This window comes from Myxine glutinosa, chromosome 13, assembly GCF_964187855.1.
Source record: "Myxine glutinosa chromosome 13, kmMyxGlut1.1, whole genome shotgun sequence".
In the NCBI taxonomy this organism is placed as follows: Eukaryota; Metazoa; Chordata; class Myxini; order Myxiniformes; family Myxinidae; genus Myxine; species Myxine glutinosa.
Genome location: NC_136273.1, coordinates 72667501 through 72694439, shown reverse-complemented (window position 1 = coordinate 72694439; position 26939 = coordinate 72667501). Strand labels below are relative to the sequence as shown.

At 44.5% G+C, this 26939-nt stretch overlaps 1 protein-coding gene across 2 annotated transcripts in view; it reads left to right on the top strand.

Moving 5' to 3' along the window:
* The window catches only part of LOC137439023 (neuroligin-4, X-linked), a 330588-nt gene that overhangs the window by 205467 nt on the left and 98182 nt on the right, over positions 1-26939 (top strand). The window contains exons 5-6 of one of the 2 annotated variants that reach the window (XM_068134608.2): positions 4298-4425; positions 14220-14531. In XM_068134608.2, the coding sequence (XP_067990709.2) occupies positions 4298-4425; positions 14220-14531 (440 nt within the window). The remainder of the gene's footprint in view (positions 1-4297; positions 4426-14219; positions 14532-26939) is intronic. The other variant, XM_068134607.2, reaches the window with a different exon arrangement.

Here is a 26939-nt window from a genome sequence, read left to right as displayed (position 1 = left end):
ATTGTCCCACCAAAGATTAACTGAAGAAAAAGAGGCCTTTCTTTGGATTTGATTAGCCCAGAAAACTTGGAAGGCTTCTTTAAATAGACCATCTTCTAGAAGACTGGTATTAAATTTCCAGTATGCACTTTTATTTATTGACTGAGGAAAAAGAAACCCCATGGTTACTAAATGATGGTCTGAGAATATTGACGGAAAATAATCTGGAGAGACTATAGCGTTTCTAAAAGGTGAGTTTATATACCATCGGTCGAGTCTCGCAAAGGACACTCTTCCTCTGGTGATGCGGCTCCAGGTGAACTGAGGTTCATTGGGAAAAAGTACCCTCCATACATCTAGCAAACCCACCCGAGAAAGGAAAAGGGATAAATCAATACATGATTCGGGATGAGGTTCTGCCGAGTTCCTGTCCATTACAGGTTCAAAGGTACAGTTAAAATCACCCCCGATACACACACATTGGTTTAGATCAACTGTCTGCAGGTGATTAATCACAGACGCAAAGAAAGCTTTCCATTCTGTGCTCTCACTTGGTGCGTACACATTGAATAATGTGAAATGGAAATTATTAACCTCCAGTTCAAGAGAGCTGAATCGGCCTTTAACAATCTCCTGGAAGAGGATTGACTCAGGTACTAGCCCTGGTCGAAGTACGAAAGCAACACCTGCCGAAAAGGAAGACAGGTTGCTAAAAAAGCACTGTCCCCCAAAAACGCGACACCAATCATATTCTACGTTTTTGGTGATGTGCGTTTCCTGCAGTAAAAGTACATCGACATTTTTGCGCCGAAACAAACTTTGCACTTGAGCTTGGCGGTTTGGGTTTGCACCTCCACCGTTAATGTTCAAGGTGCCAAAGGTAATTTGCTTCATTCCTTATCAAAAGGTTTGATTGGGTGTTGCGAAATCTCAAGACTGGCTTTTGTAATAAATTTCCTGAGTCGGTGAAATTGTGACCTTGTTAGTGGAAATTCTTTGCCCTTTCTTGTTATTTCCTTTGCTGATTGAATAAATGAACCTAAATCAGGAAATGTATCCCTGATAACTACATTTCGCTGTCTGTAGGTTTCATTCAGAAAGGAGAGTACGAGTTGAGGAGATATCATTGGCTGACTCAACTGAGACTGAGACAACTCAGGCACCTCCTCATCCTCATCAGATTCCGACAAGTCTGACAAGGTCCCTCCAGGATCGAGGATGTCAGCCTCCGTGGTCACTATGGGAATTGTCAGTATCTCTGGGGATTCGCTGGAGAGCTCCACTGTGCAATCCACGATGCCATGGTGATATTTGTGCTCGTCAGAAGTTGAAGCCTCGGTTTCATCCTCTTGTGGAGCACAATCTACCGAATCGATGAGCGACTCGGTGACACAGTTTTGAATCTGCATCGGTAGAGCAGCACTGCAGAGGGATGAGTCAGTCACTGTCTGCTCGTTCACAGTGACTGATGTCAATGATCGTAATGGTTCGTTCGAGGGTTTATCAACGTATTCAGCGTTGCAACTTATTTCACCCATATAGCAATTTGCGTCCACAGAGTTTGTACACAAACTTTCAGACATATTATCCTCAATTGCAGCACCCGATTCACCATCCTTTTTTTCAAACCCGATGGAAGCATGAGGAACACATTGAGGTGTGTGTTCAGCTACACTGGCCTTCTCCAATACCACCTTTTTTGGATTACTGGTAGAAAAATTATCAACCGACGCCCTTCGTTTTTTAGAACCAATAATAGGGTCCTCCTCCATTCCTTCACTACATGAGGGAATCGCAGCAAAGGTTGTGCGAGTTGGGGTCGCTTCGGTTTCTGTGACAGGAAGTGAAGTGCGATCGTTTTCTAGACTCGGGATATGCGCATCGATGCTGCTATTGTTCGTCTCACTGCAGGAGGGAACAGCAGGAACCGGTAAACTCACAGGATTAACTCCAGTCGGTTGAATAGGAACACGAGTATTATCATTTTACAATCGGTGTATGCGTGGCCATTTTCCCCACACTTTGAACACGAAACCTTGGGACAAAAACGTTTAACGTGACCAAAGGCTCCACAGTGAAAACACGTTAGTGAGGCTGACGAAGCGTACATTTGATACTCCCGATCGTCGGATTTTACTTTAAATGAAATATTTAACCCTGTATCATCACCACGATCGGGAAGTACCATGTAAACTTGGCGACGGAAACTCATAACGTGTTTTATCCTCTCGTCTCGGCTCTTCAGAGGGATCATGGACATTCTCGACACAGCTGTTCCATAACGAGAAAGGACTGACATTAGTTTGTCGTTTGATATAAATGGTGGTACGTTTGATACAACGATTTTCATCGCTGGAGTATCCATGGGGGACGCTAACATAAAAACACCACCTTCTGTGGTTAAACCTGCACTCACGACGTCGTGAACAAAGTTTTCTTCGGACAGGAAAATAACAACTTTTTGATTCATTCGTGAGGCAGCTCGGACATGTTCGCACCCGATTATTTTCCCCACTGCGAGTACCACATCCTCAGTGAGGACTCCTTCTGGTGGAACACACACAAATGCATGCTTTCTCGTTAGGCTATCGAACGCCTCTAACCGAGAGCGTGCATTCGCCATACCAGCGAATTCAACACCCCCCACTTGTCCGAACCGGACAAGAAGGTATCAAACCTAAATAATCGAACTAAAGTAAGTAATAAACGTGCATTATAAGCACAAAAATGGCTTACAAAACGCCGTCGAAGCCAGTAGGCCGCACCCAAAATGGGCCCGCTCTCAATCCTCTCTCTCTCTCGAAGACAAAGGTGTAGAACGGATGAAAACAAAATGCCAAAGTACACAGGATAGGAAGGAGAGGGAGGGGGGGGCAGGGTAGGGCAGGAGAGGAGGAAAACTCACAAAGAACTCACGACAACACAGAGCAGTTGCTCACAGCCGCCATGACGCCACGCCCACCACAAACGGCCTGCAGGGGGCGACAGAGAGAGAGAGAGAGAGAGAGAGACAGAGACAGAGACAGAGACAGAGACACATAGACACAGAAGAAGAGGTGCAGTGGGATACACAAACAAACACACACACACACTGAAGGGGAGGGGGGGTAGAGGCAGAGAGATATGGTGGGAGAGAGAGGGAAGAGAGAGAAACACAGAGACCGAGAATATGGGGTGGAGTGGGATACACACACACACACACACACACACACACACACACTGAAGGGGAGGTGGAGAGATATGGGGAGAGAGGAAGAGAGAGGAAGAGAGAGAAACACAGAGACAGAGAAGAAGGGGTGGAGTGGGATTACACACATGCACACACACACACACACTGAGGGGGTTGGAGGGGGAGGGAGAAGGATGGAGAAAGATATGGAGAGAGCTACAGACACACACACACACACAGACACACAGACACACACACACACACACACACACACACACACACACACATGCAGACACACACACAGACACACACACACACACAGACACACACACAGAGACACACACTGAAGGTGTTGGAGGGGGGGGGGGGGGGGGGAGAAGGATGGAGAAAGATATGGAGAGAGCTACGGACACACACACACACACACACTGAAGGTGTTGGAGGGGGAGGGAGAAGGATGGAGAAAGATATGGAGAGAGCTACGGACACACACACACACACACACACACACACACACACACACACACACATACCCACACACACAAAGACAGAGTGATGGGGTGGGGTAGTGAGTGGTGGGGGGGAGGATAGAGGCAGAGACCGAAACACATAAGGACCATAATATAATGCAATATCATCTAACACAATGGGTATTATAATTGATTAGGCATGAAAGCAGCCATAACCTTCATCATAAACCCAGCTTGCTAAGTATCTGTCTAAGCCTATTGTTACTGGAAGCCATCTGTGTTCATTGAGCTGCTTTTCCTGGCACCGTGAATACTTCAATAAATCCGCTCCTACGTATTACCTTTCACACGAATGTCACAACAATGTGTTAATCTATCCATGAATTCTGATTGGTTATATTGCTTATGTAAACTCACACTCATGCGTTCACAGCAAATCATCACATGTTTGTTTGCTGCCTCAACTATTAGGGCCTGTTGTGCTTGGAGATATCTGTGTCTATCTACTTGCCTACCTTTCACTGCATTCATTATACTAATCTTTCAACACGTGTGACTTGTTGTTTTGAACTTTGTAACACCACAAGGCCACTTAGAGACATGTGCATTGAGTAGCTTTCTCTGATGGTAGCCTGTACGGAACCATGTCCCTCTTTCACACTGTCCCCTTCTCTGATAGGCCTGTTCCAGCGAGCCATCACACAGAGTGGTACAGCCCTCTCCAGCTGGGCCATCAGCTATCAGTCAAGCAAATACACTCTCCAGCTGGCCAGCCATGTGGGTTGTGGAAATAAGGCAGACTCACAGGTGAGAAACTACTCCAGAGTAACCTCTGTCCACATACTGAAGGACTTGTCATATAATTAAATAATCGTGTACTTTTTGCTCTTTCCACTACATGCCATCTTCAGTATGGTGTGACCTAGTGGTGAGGCCCTTGGGGTGTCATCCTTGAGGGTGTGGGTTTAAATCCAGCTGAAAGCAGTAGTAGATAAATAAATTGGAGTCGAAGTTTCTGGAAATCGAGCTATGGTGTCACGAGAAATAACCATATCCCTATAGTTGTTATATTCCTGTAAATAACCCAGCTTGCTCAATATTAACCTTTAGGGATGGCCCAATGGGAGCCTCAGGTGATGCTGATCCATCCGTTAAGGTTGACTTTTAATGCCTGCAGGGAAAATTTGAATGGGAACTAAAATGCTACTGACGATGCCCCGAACTCAAATTCTCCCGAAAATAAATATAAAATAAATCGGTGCCTGATATAGTAAATTCTGATTATCATATAATAATAATCCAGCACATGAAGGTTCAGAGCGCTGTTTCAGTAACCAGACTCGGTGATGTCATTAATGGTTTGTGTGTCCGCTCTGAGTCTGGGAGGTCTGTCGGTTTGAACCCCGGCCTGAGTAATACGAAAGACTTTTTTTTTAAACCACAGGTTGGCAACCATTGCAAGGCTTAATGGGTCTGATGTCCTCCTGTGGTGAATTTCCTTGTAAGAGAAGTCATATTTATTTATTTATTTATTTATATTCTTCCATTGCATTTTGATTCTTGTAAGGGAAGTCACATAAATTTATTTATTTTTATTCTTCCATGGCATTTTGACCATTGTAAGCGGTCATATTTATTTATTTATTTTTATTGTTGCATTGCATTTTGACCATTGTAAGGGAAGTAATATTTATTTATTTTTATTGTTGCATTGCATTTTGACCATTGTAAGGGAAGTAATATTTATTTATTTTTATTGTTGCATTGCATTTTGACCATTGTAAGGGAAGTCATATTTATTTATTTATTTTTATTGTTGCATTGCATTTTGACCATTGTAAGCGGTCATATTTATTTATTTATTTTTATTGTTGCATTGCATTTTGACCATTGTAAGGGAAGTAATATTTATTTATTTTTATTGTTGCATTGCATTTTGACCATTGTAAGGGAAGTAATATTTATTTATTTTTATTGTTGCATTGCATTTTGACCATTGTAAGGGAAGTAATATTTATTTATTTTTATTGTTGCATTGCATTTTGACCATTGTAAGGGAAGTAATATTTATTTATTTTTATTGTTGCATTGCATTTTGACCATTGTAAGCGGTCATATTTATTTATTTATTTTTATTGTTGCATTGCATTTTGACCATTGTAAGGGAAGTAATATTTATTTATTTTTATTGTTGCATTGCATTTTGACCATTGTAAGGGAAGTCATATTTATTTATTTTTATTGTTGCATTGCATTTTGACCATTGTAAGCAGTCATATTTATTTATTTATTTTTATTGTTGCATTGCATTTTGACCATTGTAAGGGAAGTAATATTTATTTAATTTTATTGTTGCATTGCATTTTGACCCTTGTAAGAGAAGTCATATTTATTTATTTATTTTTATTGTTGCATTGCATTTTGACCATTGTAAGGGAAGTAATATTTATTTATTTTTATTGTTGCATTGCATTTTGACCATTGTAAGCAGTCATATTTATTTATTTATTTTTATTGTTGCATTGCATTTTGACCATTGTAAGGGAAGTAATATTTATTTAATTTTATTCTTGCATTGCATTTTGACCATTGTAAGCAGTCATATTTATTTATTTATTTTTATTGTTGCATTGCATTTTGACCATTGTAAGGGAAGTCATATGTATTTATTTATTTTTATTGTTGCATTGCATTTTGACCATTGTAAGGGAAGTAATATTTATTTAATTTTATTCTTGCATTGCATTTTGACCATTGTAAGCAGTCATATTTATTTATTTATTTTTATTGTTGCATTGCATTTTGACCATTGTAAGCGGTCATATTTATTTATTTATTTTTATTGTTGCATTGCATTTTGACCCTTGTAAGGGAAGTCATATTTATTTATTTATTTTTATTGTTGCATTGCATTTTGACCATTGTAAGGGAAGTAATATTTATTTATTTATTTTTATTGTTGCATTGCATTTTGACCATTGTAAGGGAAGTAATATTTATTTAATTTTATTCTTGCATTGCATTTTGACCATTGTAAGCAGTCATATTTATTTATTTATTTTTATTGTTGCATTGCATTTTGACCATTGTAAGGGAAGTAATATTTATTTATTTATTTTTATTGTTGCATTGCATTTTGACCATTGTAAGGGAAGTAATATTTATTTAATTTTATTCTTGCATTGCATTTTGACCCTTGTAAGGGAAGTCATATTTATTTATTTATTTTTATTGTTGCATTGCATTTTGACCCTTGTAAGGGAAGTCATATTTATTTATTTATTTTTATTCTTGCATTGCATTTTGACAATTGTAAGCGGTCATATTTATTTATTTAAGGGAAGTCATATTTATTTATTTATTTTTATTCTTGCATTGCATTTTGACAATTGTAAGCGGTCATATTTATTTATTTAAGGGAAGTCATATTTATTTATTTATTTTTATTCTTGCGTTGCATTTTGACCATTGTAAGCAGTCATATTTATTTATTTATTTTTATTGTTGCATGGCATTTTGACAATTGTAAGCGGTCATATTTATTTATTTAAGGGAAGTCATATTTATTTATTTATTTTTATTGTTGCATTTCCTTTTGACCATTGTGAGCGGTCATATTTATTTATTTATTTATTTAAGGGAAGTCATATTAATTTATTTTTATTCTTGCATTGCATTTTGACATTTCTACTAATTTGTTTCCCAATGTTAGTCCGTACGCATTGCAATAAAAGCCTTGCCTTCTGAATATGCATCCATATTTGTTTTTCCATATGTTATTTTTCTTTGTATCATTGTGTTGTTCACCAAGTTCAATAAGTATTCCCTGTAGAATTTTGTTGTAGTGTATTTATATTGGCAAATATGGAAATAAATGTTTTTTTGAAATAGAAAAATTGAAATGTATCATTTTATGTAATCATCGTTACTGGTTTTAGGATTCGGTGGTCTCTAGACGATGAAACGTTTACAATTGCGATTGAAAAGGTTTCCATGTATGTTAAGCAACAAGTATTTGTCAGATAGGAACAATATCCTTTTGAGATTGATTTGTCATGAACATCATGTTCAATGTTCATGTTCAATTCATCATGTTCATCATGTTCATCATGTTCATCAGGCCAACCCCCGCTCTAGCGGGGAAAAATGGCCTTAAAACAATCATTCATATTCATTTTATATATATCATGTTCAATATGAACACCGTTTTGCCTTTGCATTTTGATTTGCCAAGGACGCAATATCATTGTCATTTGAAGTGCTTCATCCAATTTTGGTGTGAATTCTGATGGCTGCCAACGGTCCTCAGTTCGAGGATAATGTCTTTCTTTTCAAATTCTGTGAATTTTCAGAATTGTGTTTCTGCCTTTTGTGCATTTTATCTCAAACAAAGCCAGGGTTTTCGTATATAAAGTGGAGACTCATGTAAGAGCAAGGTAACACAAGGTAAATAAATAGCACCGCAAAGCCGCCGTAACCCCTCAGCCCATGCATGGTGGAAACCAATTTCAAGATGGCTGCCGTGGCGGCCATATTGAAAATCGCAGCGCGCCCATTTTCGAAAGGTACCTTCCTCTACTCAACCCCAACACACACCGCAAAAATGAATTTAATCGGAAAAGCCGATCTGCTCGAAATTGACGGAAACCAATTTCAAGATGGCTGCCGTGGCGGCCATATTGAAAATCGCAGCGCGCCCATTTTCGAAAGGCACCTTCCTCTACTCAACCCCAATATACACTGCAAACATGGATTTAATCGGACAAGCCGTTCTGCTCAAAATTGACGGAAACCAAAAGTTGACGGATGCCCGGACGACGCCCGTGACGACAATACTCCTTAGCCCAATTTGGGTTGAGGGGTGAAAAGCAACATAGTGGTAGTGGGGCTTAGGGGCCATGGTTGGATACAACAAGCAAAATGAGTCAACCACAAAATAACAAAGAGAGAGAGAGAGAGAGAGAGAGAGAGAGAGAGAGAGAGAGAGAGAGAGAGAGAGAGAGAGAGAGAGAGAGAGAGAGGAGAGCAAAGCAGAAAAGAAGAGAGGAGAGGAAACACAACAACCTGTATGTAAGAAGGTTAGGTGGGGATAAATTGGGTAGAAAACATTGTGGTTAGGTGGTGGTTCGTAGGCAGCCTGTGGCTCCTTCACTCCACCATTTTTGGGAGCACGGCTGTTCCGCTGATGGAATTATTAGTAAGTAATAATTATTAGCCTCCATTACTAGTAAGCTGGTACTCAGTTTGCTAACCTCAAAAGGATGTACAGGCTGAGACAGCCCACTGATGTTCATAATTAAACGGAACAACAGGGGCTCAAAATCACGACCCTAATATCTCAAATCAGCCATGTTAACCATTAAACCAACACCAGGTTATTGTGGTTAGGGATTGGAAATGATATGATGATGATAATAATAATAATAATCATAAAAGTAATAATATTAGGTGTAGTTGGGTTTGGAGTCAAACCCCGTGTGCCCGAGTGTCAGTTTGTCGCCTTGTTACCCTCTGTCATCCTGCCATGAGCTTCGATCTTGCATCAAAAAAATTTTGAAAACCCAGATAAAGACATCTTAAAGGCAAGTGCACTCTTCTCTGCAAGATAAAGGTAAAGACAGCGCAAGATTTAGAGAAGATAAAGAAAGCGGCAGAACTTCCCAAGAGAATCAAAAAAGTGCTGGTAAGATAGGGTTAAAGATTAATGCTAAGAACACTACATTGAGGGCATTCAACCCGTCGAGTGAGGTCTCAATCATATCAAACGGTGGAATAAACCTTGAGACGCTCAATGACTTGGAGTATCTTGGTTCCTGGCTGAACAAAACTGCTCAGGATATCAAACAAAGGAAAGCTGCCATGTGCAGAGTTTGCAACAACCATTCAAGAATATAGAAGTTGACACTCTATTAAGGAACGACTGTTCATGGAAATAGTCGAGTCCTTCCTGCTTTATGGAAGTGAAACATGGACCCTCACCATGACCCAATGGACCTTCTCCACGACCCACGAGAACCGACTTGATGGATGCTATGCTCGACTTCTTCATTCAGCTTTCAATGTCCATTTGTCTGAACATAGGATAAATAAAGAGCTCTGTGTTTCTCTTCCCAGGCTTTCAGTTAAAATTAGAAGATGTCTCAGTATTGCTGGGCATTGCTCCCTCCACAAAAACGATCCTGTTTCAAATCTTATACTCTGGACATCTGATCATGGAAAGCCGAACCAGGAGAGGGAGGAACTGCCCACAGGAATGCTTGATTGAGAGGACTCGAAGCTGAGGATCAATGCCATTTGAGTTCGACCAAAGAGCAGACTTAAGAAGAAGAAGAAGTGCCTCCTCTGAGCTGTTATATCATCCTCGAATAGTAATTCTAATCATAGTTTAAATTTAAACAGACCTTACGGTACATGTCGCAAAATTATTATTGATCATCCGCACTATTTCGAGTAAATCTTTGTGCACATCCAAATTTCATTTTGGATCCAGTCCAGCAATTCCGCGACATTACTATGTAGATTTATAAAAACAAACATAGCAAATGCTGAATTATAATAATAATAATTTTAACAATTATTATAATTTTCATCATCATATATTACTCATAACGATAATCACATTGTCATATTTGAGCATTACCAACAGCAAAGATAACAATATTATCACATTAAAAATAACGTCAAATAAACAACAAAGATAATATTGCAATGGTAATTGATTGAAAAGAATGCACTGATAATAATATACTGTATTTATTTAAAAATAGGGATCTTAAAATAATAACTTAATAACTTAACGAAATGTTTGAACTCAAAAAGTGTTTGGGGATTTTTGGAAAGACCAGCATCTGTTTCAAGGTGAAAATCTATATTTGCTTTCATTCACAGTTGTCTGGAATAGCTTCAAATTAGTTGCAAAGATGTAATTATAAAAAGGACGTTCAGATCCCTCCGAGTCAAATCAAATTATCTCCGCTTTATTTGCTAGCCAGCTGTGCCTTGGGTCAATGTTTTGCTTATTCGGTCATCTCGGTCAAAGCTGAATTGAGAGTGCAAAGGGAAATAAAACTCCGATTTCAAAAACTGAGAATCCAGTAATATCTGATCATGATCAAATTCTGCACTTTAATCATCTTGGGAATACAAAGTTTGTGCTCATGTGAGAGCACACACATATAACGAAGAGCACTAAGGTACATGATACATACCCGTTGGAAGCTTGTCTCGTGGGGGCTTCAACGAGGAATACCATTTTCGGTTACTTTTAAGTTATAATTTTAATATCAGTTTTCTTGCAAATCAACCCAAAAAATAAAAAGAATGAAATTTTTTTAATTTTTTTAATTTTTGTATACAAGATCGAGGCTCGTGAAAGAGCTAACAGTAATCACACAAATAGTCAAACTGACACATAAAACACAAAAATAAGGGGAGCGGTAGACAAGATGGGGAGAGAGGGGGAAGGACACAAACACAACATTTGAGAGCAGGGACATCGGGAGAAATGTGGGAGGGGGAGGGCTTGGGGGGAGGTGGGAGAGGTATAAAACATATGAACACTGCAAGGACTTCCAGGAAAGAAGTTGGAAATTCAAAAAAAGTGTATCTGGGGCGAATTAGCTGGGGTAGAAAAGATCAAGATTTTGGATGGGGGAAGATAAGAGATGGTGATGAACAGCTGTTTTAAAGACCTGGAGGGAGGAGTGGGATTGAAGGGAGTGGGGGAGTTTGTTCCAGAGGCGGGAGAAAAGGAGAATGAAAGAGTGAAGGTGAGCAGAGAGCCTAGATTTTGGCAGTTTAACCAAAAGAGGGTTGCAGGTAGATCTTGTGCGACCTGAAAGAATATTGGGGGGACAGAGCACAGAGAGAGCTGGGGGAGCAATTTTGGAGAGGAGTCGGTAGAAGACAGAAAGACCACCAACCTGCCTGCGGTGAGTGAGTGAAAGGCCCTCGGAGTTAGCTTCATTGCAGGAGATTCCAATGATTCTGAAAGCTTTGGTTTCAACAGCGTGAAGCCGAGCTAGGTGTGAGGCAGGAGCACCGGCCCAGAGGGGGGAACAGTATTCCATTGAGCTATGGATGAAAGCCTTGTATGTGGTGAGGAGCTCAGGTGTGCCAAGGAAGGACTTCGCATGACGGAGGATGCCCAGTCGGCGACTGGCTTTGGAGGCTAGCTTGGAAATGTGGTTTTCCCAGGAAAGATCATGGCAGATAGTGAGACCCAAAAGCTTGAGTGACAGAACTTCTTGGAGAGGATTGTTGAGAAAGTAGATTGGAGGGTTTTCCAGTCGGTCTTTTCGGAGAGACATAGTAAGAGTGTGAGATTTGTCAGGATTGAAAGACATGTTCCACTTGCTTGACCAGTCTGTGATTTTGTCCAGGTCTGCAGAGAGTGAGGAGGCTGCAGACTGCCGATCTGAGGGATGAGGAATGGAGTGGCAGATAGTGGAGTCATCAGCAAAGAGATAGAGAGGATTTTCCAGAGAGTCGGAGAGATCATTGATGAAGACCAGAAATAGCACAGGGCCCAGAACACTGCCTTGGGGAACTCCAGCCAGAACAGGAAGGGGAGATGAGAGAAATCCATTCAGGGCCACACGTTGCCTACGACCATAGAGGAAGTCCGCAAGCCATGAGTGGAGATTTCCATGGATACCATAGGAGGAGAGTTTGGTGAGCAGAGCTGGGTGCCAGACCGTATTGAAGGCATGTGATATGTCAAGTGAGACAGCTCTGATTTCCTGTTTGGCATTGAGGACCTCCATCCATTGTTGAGACAGCAGAAGCAACATGTCCACAGCAGAATGACCTCGTCTGAATCCAAATTGATGATCAGAGATCAAGCCATTGGAGAAGAGGAAGGATTTGATATCCGTAGCATTGATGGATTCCATGACTTTGCTGATAATTGGAAGCAGGCTGATTGGTCTGAGCACAATAAAATGATTCAATCATCTTCAGCCGGATGCCACAGAGTGCACGAGTATTAATATTTACATGGAAGCTCCTCTCGCTAAAGACTCCGATGTCTCAGAGTGCATGAGCCACGACTGATAATGCAACATTAAGCATCAAATGCAACTTCCGTGAATTTCCCAGGAGTTTCTGTGGAGGCCGCAATGTCTTTCCATTGGGGGACCCTGATTGGTTGTAAAACTCTTGTGATGTAAATATGTTGCGCATACAAATCATGGACTCACAAAGGCTTGACGTGTCTGTCTCCACGGAAATTACTGACACATTTGATCATTTGCACGATTATTTTCATGTAAGGATTGTTTTTCTTCTTTTGTAAACGACTACAATTATTCCCCACTATGAGAATTTTAACATCCTTGAACTAATGCCAGGAGATGTGATGCCCATGTCTACCTGAGGTGTAGAACACACACACTGGTGAATCACTCTGCCTGGGAAACACCGGATTATAGCTGGGTCAAGATTAAACCCAGGAAAGACAGCTCAGAGGTGAATTGTGCATACCTCTGGTCCATCCTGCCAGCCTTTTATTTTGTTGCTTTTTTCATTTAAGGATTCCAAATGAAAATTATTCATGATAACAAAAAGTCATTCAAATTTTTAAAATCTTTTATTTTGTACAGAGTGACGAGGTTTGTGGAGGAGCTAGAAAACAGAAGAGATCAGGATGTGACCGAACAAAAAGAACAGCAGAAAGTGAGGAGAGGGGAGGGTGAACACACCAGCAGTATGGGGTTGAGGGACAAAATAGAAGGAGACTTGGGAGAAATAACGGATGTGGGGAAGAGGTGAACAAGCTGGATACAGCAACAAACTCTCAACAACAGAAGTGGAAGAAAAATCTGAAAATCTTTAAAGCGGTGGGCTCGGGGAGGGTTAACCGGGGGTAGAAAAGATGATGGTTGTGGTTGGGGGATGATGTGAGGTGGTAGTGAACATATGTCTTGAAGCTCTGGAGGGAAGAATGAGATTGTCGAGGATGTGGAGGTTGATTCCACGAGCAGGAAAAAAGATCAAATGATTGGAGGTGAGCAGTGATCCTGGATTTTGGGAGTTTCATGAAAGGGGATTGCTGGCAGACTGCGTGCACACTGCAGAAACCTGGGAGGTGGGAGGGGGGGAGGAGAGAAAGCATGGCGAGGGCATAGGGTGCAAGACCAGAAAGGAGGCGGGAGAAGACAGAGGCCACCGACTTCTCTGGGATGTGAAAATTATACGGTAGGACCATAGACTTGGTTTCATCATCGGAGGTTACAATAATTTTGAAGGCCTTGGTTTCCACGGTTTAAAACTGAGCAAGGTGTGAGGCAGGGGCTCCAGCCCAGAGAAGAGAGCAGTACTCCATCAAGCTGCAGATGAAGGCCTCAATATGCGATGGAAAGACTTTGCATGATGGAGAATGCCCAGACAGCAACTGAGTCGAGTTTGTCTTTACGAATTGACGATGGTACGTCAATGTTTACAGATTTTTTTTAATACTCAAGCAGTAATTTTTGATAATACAGGTTTTTGTATTGTATAGTACAGTAATACAAATGGTACTATGATAATCAATGACAATTCACTTTGTTTGAGTGAGTTCAATGTGCTTCTCCCAATATGTTATCTTTGCTGGTGTGTAGGAGTTGGTGGATTGTTTACGGGAGAAGCCTTACCGTGAGCTTGTGGATCAGGACATTCAACCAGCTCGCTACCATATTGCCTTTGGGCCAATCATCGATGGGGACGTCATCCCCGACGATCCTCAAATCCTAATGGAGCAAGGAGAGTTCCTTAACTATGATGTCATGATCGGAGTGTCACAGGGAGAGGGTTTCAATTTTCTGGACAGCATTCTTGAAGTGGATGATGATGGCATATCTATCAACAAGTTCGATTTTGCCGTATCAAACTTCGTTGATAATCTCTACAATTATCCAGAGGTAGGCGAAAAGGTATTCGCCCGCATCTACATCATGTTTGTGTTACATATTTTGATGTTAATTTTTGGAGATATTTTGAATAAACAAATAATTCCAATGGAATGTGCAGCAGTTTTATGTTGATCGAGATAATGGGGCTAGAAAAATGTTTTACTTAAGATTTCTTATTAGATTGTACCATTATAGATCTTTATAAATCGTTTTAAATCTTCTTCATTGATGATTTATTGGATTGAGTTCATTAGGAATTATTACAAATTTATGGCAGCATACGCATCATACATGTAGAATGATGTAATGATATACATATATATATATATATATGTATATACAGTCACGTGAAAAAGTAAGTACAACCCATGTAAAGTTTTGACTTTTTCAACATATTTCAACATACAGCGATTTGATCTTCATTTCAACAATATTGATAGATAAAGGTGATATAATATAACAAATATCATGAAACATTTACATTTTGTAGTCTATTGTATAATTTAAATAAACATAAATGCAAATTTCGCATGTGGAAAAAGTAAGTACACCGATGGCTCTAATAGGTGGTATTGCCTCATTTGGCAGAAACAACCTCAAGTAGGCGTTTCTTATAACTCTCTGACAGTCTCTGACATCGACTGGGAGAAATTTTTGCCCACTCCTCCATGCAGAATTCTTTCAGCTGTGCGATGTTTGAGGGGTTTCTTGCATGCACAGCTCGTTTCAAATCCCCCCCACAACATCTCGATGGGATTTAGATCCGGGCTTTGACTTGGCCATTCCAGAACCCTCCATTTCTTTCTTTTCAGCCATTCCTTGGTGGATTTACTGGTATGTTTAGGATCATTGTCATGTTGCAAGGTCCTGTTTATACATATATATATATATATATGTATGTATGTATGTATATATCAATATGTGCAAGGAAAACGACAGAAAAAGCGGATGATTAAATAATACAATTGAGATATGCCCTCAGATAGTAAAAAGGCTCCTTGCACTCCCTGAGGGGGTGTGAACACGATGAAGCCATATGAGAAAACAAGAGAGATAAACAGACAGCTAACACTTTAGCTGTAAAACCTTATGCTAATTTACCGACGGTAACAATTTTACAAATGACAGCATTTACTCTTACCATCTCGCTCTTACTAACACTTGTAAAATGTGTTGAGTTACAGAAATGTACACACCCTTATACAAGCAAAGTTACATTTTAGAAACATTATAAACTAAGTAAAGATTACAACTTCATGTATTTTTCTCATCATCATCGACAGGATGATCAAAGTCATAAAACTAGTTTTACTCCAAACTATTAAACATGAATTGTGACCTAATTGTGAAATTTCGGTTATTTTTGTGTAGTTTTTTTTTTCTTTTTTTTTTGTATTCAAGATCGAGGCTCGTGTAAAAGCTAACACATTAAACACACATTAGCATGTAAAACACAAAAAACATAAACGGACACACAAAACATAATAAAGGGAGGCGGAGACAAGATAGGGAGAGAGATGGAAGCACACAAGCACAACAGTAGAGAACAGGGACATCGGGAGATCTGTGGAAGGGAGAGGGCTTGGGGGGGAGGGGGTGGGGAGGGAAGGGGTGCACGGTGTAAAACAAATAGACACCACTCGGAATTTCAGGAATTAAGTCAGAGATTGAAAGAGGTGGATTTTGGGTTTATTAACGGGGGAAGAAAAGAGCAAGGTTTTGGATGGGGCAAGATAGATGGCGGTGAACAGCTGTTTTAAAGACCTGGAGGGAGGAGTGGGATTGAAGAGAGTGACGGAGTTTGTTCCAGAGGCGGGAGTAAAGATGAACGAAGGAGTGAAGGTGAGCAGAGAGTCTTGATTTTCGCAATTTCACCAGAAGAGGGTTGCTGGCAGATCTTGTGCAGCCTGAAGGAATCTTTGGGGGACACAGAACAGACAGAGCTGGGGGAGCTAGACCAGACAGAAAGACCACCAACCTGCCTGCAGTGACAGAGAGAAAGGCTCTCAAAATCAGCTTCATCGCAGGAGATACCAATGATTCTGTAAGCTTTGGTTTCTACAGCGTGAAGCCGAGCTAGGTGTGAGGCAGGAGCACCTGCCCAGAGGGGAGAGCAGTATTCCATCAAGCTGTGGATGAAAGCTTTGTATGTGGTGAGGAGCTCAGGGGTGCCATGGAAGATTGTGACTTCGCACGATGGAGGATGCCCAGTCGGCGACTGGCTTTGGACGCCAGCTTGTAAATGCGGTTTTCCCAGGAAAGATCATGGCTGATAGTGAGACCCAAAAGCTTGAGTGACAGAACTTCTTCAAGAGGATTGTTGATAAAGTACATGGGAGGTTTGTCCAGACAGTCCTATCGGAGAGACATCGTGAGGGTGTGAGATTTGTCAGGATTGAAAGACATGTTCCACTTCTTTGACCAGTTTGTGATTTTGTCCAGGTCTGCAGAGAGTGAAGAGGCTGGAAGATATGGAGATAATTTTCGAGAGAGAGGGAGAGATCATTAATAACCACCTTTTAGAGGCCATTTTTCCCCGCAAGCGGGGTTTGGCCTTTTTCGGGCACCGTGGTTGTTGTTGTTTTTCGGTCCCCTTTTTGAAGCAATGTTTTACGGCCGGATGCCCTTCCTGGCGCCAACCCTTTTTGCCGCCTTTAACGACAAACAGGGAATTACCAGTGAACTGGTACTCAATTAGCCGACCTCGGAAGGATGACAGGCTGAGTCAACCCCCCTGGCGTTAATTCAGCGATTGACCAGGATTCGAACCCAGGATCCTAGGATCCTAAGCCGGCACCCTAGCCGCTAGCCCAACACCAGGGGAGATCATTAATGAAGACCAGAAAAAGCACAGGGCCCAGAACACTGCCTTGAGGAACTCCAGCCTGGACAAGAAGAGGATATGAGAGAAATCCATTTAGAGTCACACATTAACTACGACCGGAGAGGAAGTCCGCAAGCCATGCGTGGAGATTTCCGTGGATACTGTTATGAATTTGGGGTAGGGCGGAATATCTAGATCCAGGTAGATCTGCATAGGTAGGTGCTCCGATGATCGTGATAGAACAACCATCTCGACGTACAGTAAGTAGACGACCTGCAGCCCATATATCGGAGTAAGCTGTGTATCTGTGTCCGGTCCGCGCCACGAGGGGGCTTGTTAACTCGAATTAGGGAATATGCTAACTCCATTGTGTGTCGTTCCCTCTGTGATCTACCCTGTGTCCCTTATGGCAATACATCCCATCGACATTAGCTAGGCCCATTAGTGTACCACAAGTTAAATAATTCCCCCGCCGCCACAATGACTTTGGAAGAGCAGACGGAAGCGGCCGCGTACAACGCCGGCATGGACATCAAACAATGTGCAAGCAAGCAATAGCCATGCCCAGGAGAACGTGTGATTGTTTGGGGTAAGAAGCTGGCCACTGATTGGTGAAACGAAGGTGGAAGGAAGCGGCAGACTGATTGGCCACCGGCGGTTGGCTAGACATGGGGGGCGGGAAGCGCTCGGCCAATGGGATGACACCAACGTGGTGAGAAGATTCGAGAAGTCAAGGGGCTGGTTGGGGGAGAGGAGGGCTGACGTCACACCGCGAGTGACAAAACCACTCGCTCGCCGGCATTTTGTCTCTCTCTTCTTCCCTTGGCCTTCTCGTTCCTGGTTCCTTCCTGCCCGGAGCTCTTCCCTTTGCCTCTTGCCTTCCCTTGACTGTCCCTTTTGTGCTGGACCCTCTCTTGTGTTGGATCCCGTCCCGTTTGGACCCTCGCTCATTGGAATTGGAAGGACGTTGGTGCGCCGACGATTCTCTTACCCAGATTCACTCGCGAACGATCGTGCGTGTCCAGGTCTGCAGAGACAAGGCTTGGTGTGCAGTGGCGTCCGTGGGCCTGCTGGAGCACAAGCAGGGGCGGAAAGAGGCCTAATTGCTGTTGACCGTAGCCGCTGTCGGACGACTGCTCTCAGAGCCGGACCATCCTTGACGACTGCAGACTACTGATTGAGATAAGACGCACCACATTTCACAAACACAATGAAACGTTTATTTTCATATCCTTCCATTTGTCTCGTATCTGAAGTCTGTGCGGGGACGTCCCAATTTAGAATTTAGTTTCTTCCATCGCGTTTCCTTGTTCTCGGGTTCCGTAATAAATATTCCTTTGTTGTATATTTCACGTTCGTTTCGGTTTGAGTTAATTTCCACAGGGAGAAGATATCGTCAGGGCCGGAAAGTTAAGCCGCGGTATTTCCCCCGGCCTGTGTATCGAACCGCCATCGATTTAATAAACGCCTTCATTAAGCTCGATATTCCATCCGTGGTGACGCTTGGTGTTAACTGAGCCAACCACACGACAAATGGTATTCAGGAGTGTGATTTGAACCCTATCGTAAAAGTGGTGTCAGTGCGTGAGATCTGGGCCCGACGGACAAATTTTTTTGTCCACAGCGGGAGATCGACACGGTGGGGCGTACATCGCCCCCAGCATTCGGACGCAAAATTCGTTTTTTCTTCGTCAGAGGCGATACAAATTTAATAGTCGATTGGGGATACGAAACGCGTAATGGCGGTTCGAAAATTAAAAAATCACTGTTTTCTCTGAGGTAAAATACGTGAGCCGGAGACGCTTTAGCCAGCGGGGCAATGGCGGACGCCGACCTGGACACGCGTGAAGGAAATGCCGGGGTTCGAAGTGAGCCGATTATAGTTGGGTTGGAGGATAGTGATGGAGCTTTCCCCCCTATCAAGACTGTCCCGAACGCTTTCCAGGTTGAGATGATGAGTTTTATGAAGGTAATGAAGGATGACATGAATGCTCAGAATGAGCGATTAAATAATAAAATGGACACGATGAGTGATCGGTTCGAAGGAAAGGTGGGAGACATGAGAAATGAAATGAAGGGAATGAGTTGTGATATCGGGGGATTGGAAAACAAAATGGATGCTCGGAGTGAGCGAAGGAAAATAAAATTGATGGATTGAAGGGGGAATTGAAGGCCCAGAGTGATAAAATTGATGGATTGAAGGAAGAATTGGAGGGGCAAATTGATGGATTGAAGGAGGGATTGAAAGAACAATTGAAGGAATGGGCGAATTAATCAAAGGAAGAACTAAAGAATGGTGTCGATGGGGCACAGGAGAAGCCAAGGATGGCAGAAATTCAATCTGAACGGGGGGAGTTAAATGGGACAATGGAAGAGTGTGCAGTCCATGCTGATGTGCACGGGGCTCAGGAGCCGGGAATGGCAATCGGGAATGGCAATCGAATTAAAACGGGAGACTGCATGTGTGGAGGTAAATGGGGAAAGTGGGGAAGGAAATTTGGAATGTTTGGAAGTAATTGGCGAATGTTGGATACATTATGACCTGGAGGGCTATCGGGGCCGGGTGGATGCCACAGCACATCAATATGGGGATGGATTTGAATCCTTGCTGTGCCAGGGCGGTGGTTCAAAGCAAGAGGGGGTAGAGGTATTGGGGGTCCGAGTAATGGAGCCGAACCGGGTATTTTTTGGGGAAGGCCTGTGGGGGCTGCAAATTATTGATGGGGATGATGTACATGATTTGACCCAGCTGTTGGGGGACCTGGGACAGTCCCATGAGGGTAGAGTTTGACCAGGCCCAAAGGAGCTTGGGGGATGAGGTGAGTCCGTCTGAGGAGGAGGTTGAAGTGACCGAGGCGACCCTCACCATGCACACCAATTGGGTACTGGAGGCCCCGAAATTGAATAACCAGCAGGGGGAGTGTGTTGGCTCCGAGCTGGATTTGGACCTTGGAGAGTCGGGAGATAGTGCCTCAGAGGATTTGGTCCCCGTCGGGAATTTGACACAGCTGCAGGGAGGGGCAGAACAACCTGAGGGAGGGGTTGTTACCTGCAGCTGCGGTTTGGCACTGGGGATGAAAATTGTTTAAAGGAAATTTAAAATCAAATGGAATTGGGAATTGGATTTGGAACAGCCTTGGTGGGAATTGGGCCCCGGGTTGCGTAATGTGGACCAGGAGAGGTCATTGGGGATGACCTCGGGGAAAACTTGCCCCTTTCAAAATTTTGTTATGCCAGCCTGCTTGGGGGGGGGGGGGGGGCTGGGTTGGTGGGATTTGGACATGGGGTCCAGCCATGGGTGTCATGGTACAACCTGGGCCCTACGGGGGGTCTGGTGGAGTGTGGCGTCCCTTGTCCATCGGGGCGCCGCCTGAGCGTGTGGCTCTGGCCAGCAGGGTCACCGGACCCTGGTGGGGGTTAAGACCTCCAGGGGGTTCGAGGTGGTTTCTCAAGCCTGGGATGGCATTTATTGAGGACCACTGGGGGGAGGTATTGTGGGTCGTGCTTTGGTGGTGGCACCGCCGACGGCCAACTTGGGCCTGATGTGGTGACCGCCCGGGCATGCGGCCTGACACCCTCTCCCTGAGACTCTGGGACAGCCAGCATGTGGTGAACTGCCATGCTGTGCTGATCTATGGACGCGGGTCGATCCGCATGGACAGGGATGGACAAAGCCTACTGGACAACCATTGTGGCATCTGTGGAACATGATGGTGTGAGAATGATCTTCCACAGATGTCTCGTTATGATTTTTGGACTCTTGGCTTGGGAAGAGAGCCATGGGAGTGATGAATTGGGAATGTGTAACGTGCCGAGCAGATGGGCCATTCTCGGCTGGCATGTGTATGGAAAAGCAACTTTCTTTGGTGAGATTAGTGAAATGTAAAAAATGTTTGGCATGGGTAATCTGAGGTTTAGATGCAAATTTAAGGGTGAATTTTGAAATGCCATGGTGTGTACTGACAGCAGTGACACCATTATTGATCCAGGTGTGTTAGACCAAAGTGTTGGAGGCTGGGATAAAATTGATAGGGTAGCAGGATACAGCCTTCAACTGGTTGCGGGGGCGATTGTGCCAATATTTGGGACGCGGGGTTATGGCGATGTAGTTGTGTAAGTCTGCAGGTCAACGTGGTGCTATGGGTGTCGGAGGTGTGTGGACCATGTCTTCTGGAGGAGTCTCCTGGTGGAGCATGGCTGTCGACTGGGCCTTGGTGTGGTCAAGTGTGGGTGGGCATTGGGGGCTGCAGTTGTGTGAACTGGGGGATGAGGGCGGCGTAGGTGACATGAGGGTGGATGCCACGCACTGCGACCGTCTTCCCCAGGGCCGAGGTTGTATGAGTGAGTTGTGTTGGCAACAGGTGCTCACCACATTGGCCAGCAGGGGCTGGTGCAGCCGTGTTCCTCACAGGGGGGGCCGAAGGATGGACGTTGGGTCACACCCTTATGGACACATGGGCCATGTTGGCGTTTTGACTGCTCAGCTTGTCCTGATGACCCTTGCACGGTAGAGGTGCGGAGCTGTCGTGGCCAAATGTAGTTGCTTAGAACAGTTGACCGTTGGAGGCGGATCCACATATCTGCCAGTACAGTGGGGAGAAAAGAGCAATTTGGTGAATTTGGTAGGCTCGATGATATAAATTTGGGATTTTGAGGGTGGATGGCACTTTTGGACCTGACCAACCGATGAATACCTGCACATCAAGGTAGAGGTAAGGCCTTGATGATTACTGTCCCAGGCTTCAGGACTTGATTATGTAAATTGGGGACATGTAATTTGGAGTTGGGGGTGGGTGAGAGTGATGACATGGCCGGTGAGGAGGATTGGAATGTGTGCCACACAGAGTCTTGAGGGTGGCGTTTGTTTATGTGGAGGAGTAGCGTTTTCACGTGGTCGTGAGGTTGGAGATAATGGATTGAGTGATGATTATTGTGTTTCGAGATGTAATGGTAAAATGTGAACCAGGGGATTTCACATGAAAGCAGGCCATGGCAAACACCTCTTTTGTAACATCTTCTATGAGAAATGTGTTTGAGAATTGAATGGCAGCGGGGGAGGAAATGTGTTTTGGGGATTTTGTGGGTGTGGAAGGTGTGCGTGTCCGCAGGTAGGGATCAAGCTCTGAGGAGCGATGACTGCGACCCCCCTCTGCGGCAATTACCCCTGGCAGCCAGTGGTATCTGGAAATTGGAGCCGTTGGTGGAGGGTCTGTTTGGGCGCCCTGGGGTAAGAGACCCCCGGCAACCCGTATGAGCTGCGCTGAAGCAGGAGGCCACGGAGCCTGGTGTGTGGAGACCCCCACCAAAGGGGTAACGGCGGAAAGAGCTGTTTGACTGTCACGGGGCCAAGAGGTAAAGGGGGGGGGGGGGCAATGAATTTGTAAGTCGAGTGAGTTGTGTTTGGACTGCGGGCACCACAGCCTGAAGCGCCCCCACCATCTTGATTGTGCGGTACCTCCCCGCTGTCTGGTTGAGAGAAATGAACGCACACACGCATATGACATCTATGCCATGGTCCTGCCGGGGGGTGAAATAAGTATGTGCTTGCAATGATTTTTGGTGCCTTAATGATTTGTGGAATGTGTATGAGTGCTTATGGGTTTGTGTTGACTGAATGTGGGCGAAATCCACCGAGCCATGTCACTCACCTATAACACCAGGACAGGGCCCATGGAAATTTAGGGGTGCATTGGGATGGCCCCGCAGGTAAGGTTGCGTCTTGTGGCATTCACCGAGGGATGCGGTCTATAGACGGGTTTGTATAAATGTTTAATAGAGTTTTTGAGTTTTTGAAGTTTTGGTTAAGGTTAAGGTTAAGGTTTGTGGTTAAGTTAGATTTTGAGTGCTTGTTGTTGTTTCCTCCCACCACAGGAGCGACCAATGAAAATGATTGTAAATATTTGAAATGCATGATTGTTAAGGGGGTTTGCATGTTAAGGAGCTTAGGTCGGTAGCTTCGGCTCACTTCCCACAGCCCTCCTGATTTATTTCATAGGATAATTAAGTGTGAGACAGTAAGTGCTAAGACTGGAATGGTAGCGCCTGCAGTGAACCTAGCAGGGGCTACGGTTCCAGAGGGGGTGGGGGGGAGGGCTGTGTTATGAATTTGGGGTAGGGGGGAATATCTAGATCCAGGTAGATCTGCATAGGTAGGTGCTCCAATGATCGTGACAGAAGAACCATCTCGATGTACAGTAAGTAGAGGACATGTAGCCCGTATGTCGGAGTAAGCTGCGTATCTGTGTCCCCACCACGACGGGGCGGGGCTTGGTAACTAGAATTAGGGAATATGCTAAATCATTTGTGTGTCGTTCCCTCTGTGATCTACCCGGTGTCCCTTATGGCAATACATCCCATAGACATTAGCTAGGCCCGTTAGTGCACCACACATTAAATAATTCCCCCGCCGCCACAATGACTTTGGAAGAGCAGACGGAAGCAGCCGCGTACAACGCCGGCATGGGCATCAAACATCGTGCAAGGCAAGCAATAGCCACGCCGAGGAGAATATGTGATTGGTTGGGGTAATAAGCTGGCCAATGATTGGTGAAAGGAAGGTGAAGGAAGCGGCAGACTGATTGGCCACCGACGGATGGCATGACATGGGGGGTGGGAAGCGCTTGGCCAATGGGAGGACACCAACGCGATGAAAATATTCGAGAAGTTGAGGGGCACCGTGCTGGTTGGGGGAGAGGAGGGCTGACGTCACACCACGAGTGACAAAACCGCTTGCTCGCCGGCATTTTGTCTCTCTCTTCTTCCCTTGGCCTTCTCGTTCCTGGTTCCTTCCTGCCCGGAGCTCTTCCCTTTGCCTCTTGCCTTCCCTTGACTGTCCCTTTTGCGCTGGTCCCTCTCTTGTGTTGGATCTCATCCCGTTTGGTCCCACGCTCTTTGGAATTGGAAGGATGTTGGCGCGCCGACGATCCTCTTACCCAGATTCACGCACGAACCTCGCGAACGATCGCACGGGGACACGAGGCTTGGCGTGCAGCAGCGTCCGTGGGCCTGGTGGAGCGTGAGCGGGGGCGGAACGAGGCCTACTTCCAGCTGACCGGAGCCACGGTCGGATGACTACGCTCGGTGCCGGACCTTTCTTGACGACTGCAGACTACTGATTGAGATAAGATGCACCACATTTCACAAACACAACGAAACGTATATTTTCATATCCTTCCATTTGTCTCGTATCTGTAGTCTGTGCGGGGACGTCCCAATTTAGAATTTAGTTTCTTCCATCGCGTTTCCTTGTTCTAGGGTTCCGTAATAAATATTTCTTTGTTGTACATTTCACATTCGTTTCAGTTTGAGTTAATTTCCACAGGGAGAAGACATCGTCGGGGCCAGAAATGTAAGCCGCGGTATTTCCCCCAGCCCGTGTATCGAACCGCCATCGATTGAATAAACGCCTTCATTAAGCTCGATATTCCATCCGTGGTGACGCTCGGTGTTAACTGAGCCAACCACACGACAATACCATAGGAGGAGAGTTTGGTGAGCAGAGCAGGGTGCCAGACCGTATCAAAGGTAAGAGGATATATCAAGGAAGATGGCTCTGATTTTTTGTTTGGTGTAGAGGACCTCCATCCATTGTTGAGACAGGAGAAGCAGCATGTCCAGAGTAGAATGACCCGTTGAATGCAAATTGATGATCACATATCAAGCCATTGGAGAAGAGGAAGGATTCAATATCAGAAGTGATGATGGAATCCATGACCTTGCTGATGATTGGGAGCAGGCTGATTTGTATATAGTTGCAAGGATCTGTTTTTGCACCTTTTTGTGTAAATCGGTAATGTTGGCTGATTTCCAAGCAGATGGCAGATGACAGATGACGTTGAGCAAAAGAAATGGTGAAGAGAACAGAGAGAGGGTATGAAAGAGCTGCAGAGCAGGATTTTAGGACCCGTGGGCTGAATCCGTCTGGTCCAGTTGCAGAATCGGGGTTTGACAAAAACTTCTCCACCTTGTCAGGAGAGAAGGACACAGAATCCAGGAGCAGCTGGGTTCGACTGGGTAAAGTGGGTACAGAGAGATGGGTTTGGGACACAAGATTTTGAGGCAAACACAGAGTTGAGGCATTCGGCTTTGTCACGTGCGGTGTCAACTGTGTAGCCATTTGAGGTAAGGGCGGGGATGGAGGGGGAACAAACACCAGAAACAGATTTGACCAGACGCCACCAGGATTTGGAGGAGGGAGACAGGTTTGAGAGGTCATTCTTGAGAGCAGAGATATATTGTTTCCTGGCACTCCTGAGTGCAGACACACACTTGTTCTGAGCTTTGTGAAAGTAAATGAGATTACCTTCCGTTGGATTTGCCTTCTATGAGGCAAAGGCAAGTTGTTTCAGGGCAACTGCCTCGCCACAAGATTCTGTTTACCTTGGACGGGAGGAAGGGAGATTGAAAATTGATTGGGAGAAAAAAAAATGGGAGATTTGAAAGGGATGAGTGATAGGGGAGATTACGAAGGGAGGAGCAAGGGGGGAGTTTTGGAGGGGAGGGGTGAGAGGAGAAAATTTTAAGAAAAATGGTGAGAAGGGAGTTTTGAAGGGGAGGGGTGGGTTGAGAGATTTGAAGTGGAGGGGTGGGTTGGGAGTTTTGAAGGGGAGGGGTGGCTTGGGAGTTTTGAAGGGGAGGGGTGGCTTGGGAGTTTTGAAGGGGAGGGGTGGCTTGGGAGTTTTGAAGGGGAGGGATGAGTTGGGAGTTTTGAAGGGGAGGGGTGGGTTGGGAGTTTTGAAGGGGAGGGATGAGGGGAGAGATTTGAGGAGAGGGGTGAGTTGGGAGTTGTGAAGGGGAGGGGTGAGTTGGGAGTTTTGAAGGGGAGGGGTGGGTTGGAAGTTTTGAAGGGGAGGGGTGGGTTGGAAGTTTTGAAGGGGAGGGGTGGGTTGGAAGTTTTGAAGGGGAGGGGTGAGTTGGGAGTTTTGAAGGGGAGGGGTGAGTTGGGAGTTTTGAAGGGGAGGGGTGGGTTGGAAATTTTGAAGGGGAGGGGTGGGTTGGGAGTTTTGAAGGGGAGGGGTGGGTTGGAAGTTTTGAAGGGGAGGGGTGAGTTGGGAGTTTTGAAGGGGAGGGGTGAGTTGGGAGTTTTGAAGGGGAGGGGTGGGTTGGAAATTTTGAAGGGGAGGGGTGGGTTGGGAGTTTTGAAGGGGAGGGGTGGGTTGGAAGTTTTGAAGGGGAGGGGTGGGTTGGGAGTTTTGAAGGGGAGGGGTGGGTTGGGAGTTTTGAAGGGGAGGGGTGGGTTGGAAGTTTTGAAGGGGAGGGGTGGGTTGGGAGTTTTGAAGTGGAGGGGTGGGTTGGAAGTTTTGAAGGGGAGGGGTGGGTTGGGAGTTGGCAGGGGGGAGTTTAAACACTCTTAAGCAAAACCGTCGGTTTAACCACTGATCTCTATGCTAACTGGATAGGAAGGGAAGCTCATTTTTTGAAGGCATTTGTCCGCCATCTTTGCCCCCCCCCCCCCCCCCCCACGATTCCCCAAAACGAATGTCATTAACCGATGTAATGTGATTCCTCTTCTTCATTCAATTCGACCGTTGCGGTTTTTATAACCGTAAGCAGCGTACGATGGCGTTTCATCAATCCTGTAATAATGCTTTTTCAACCCTGGAACG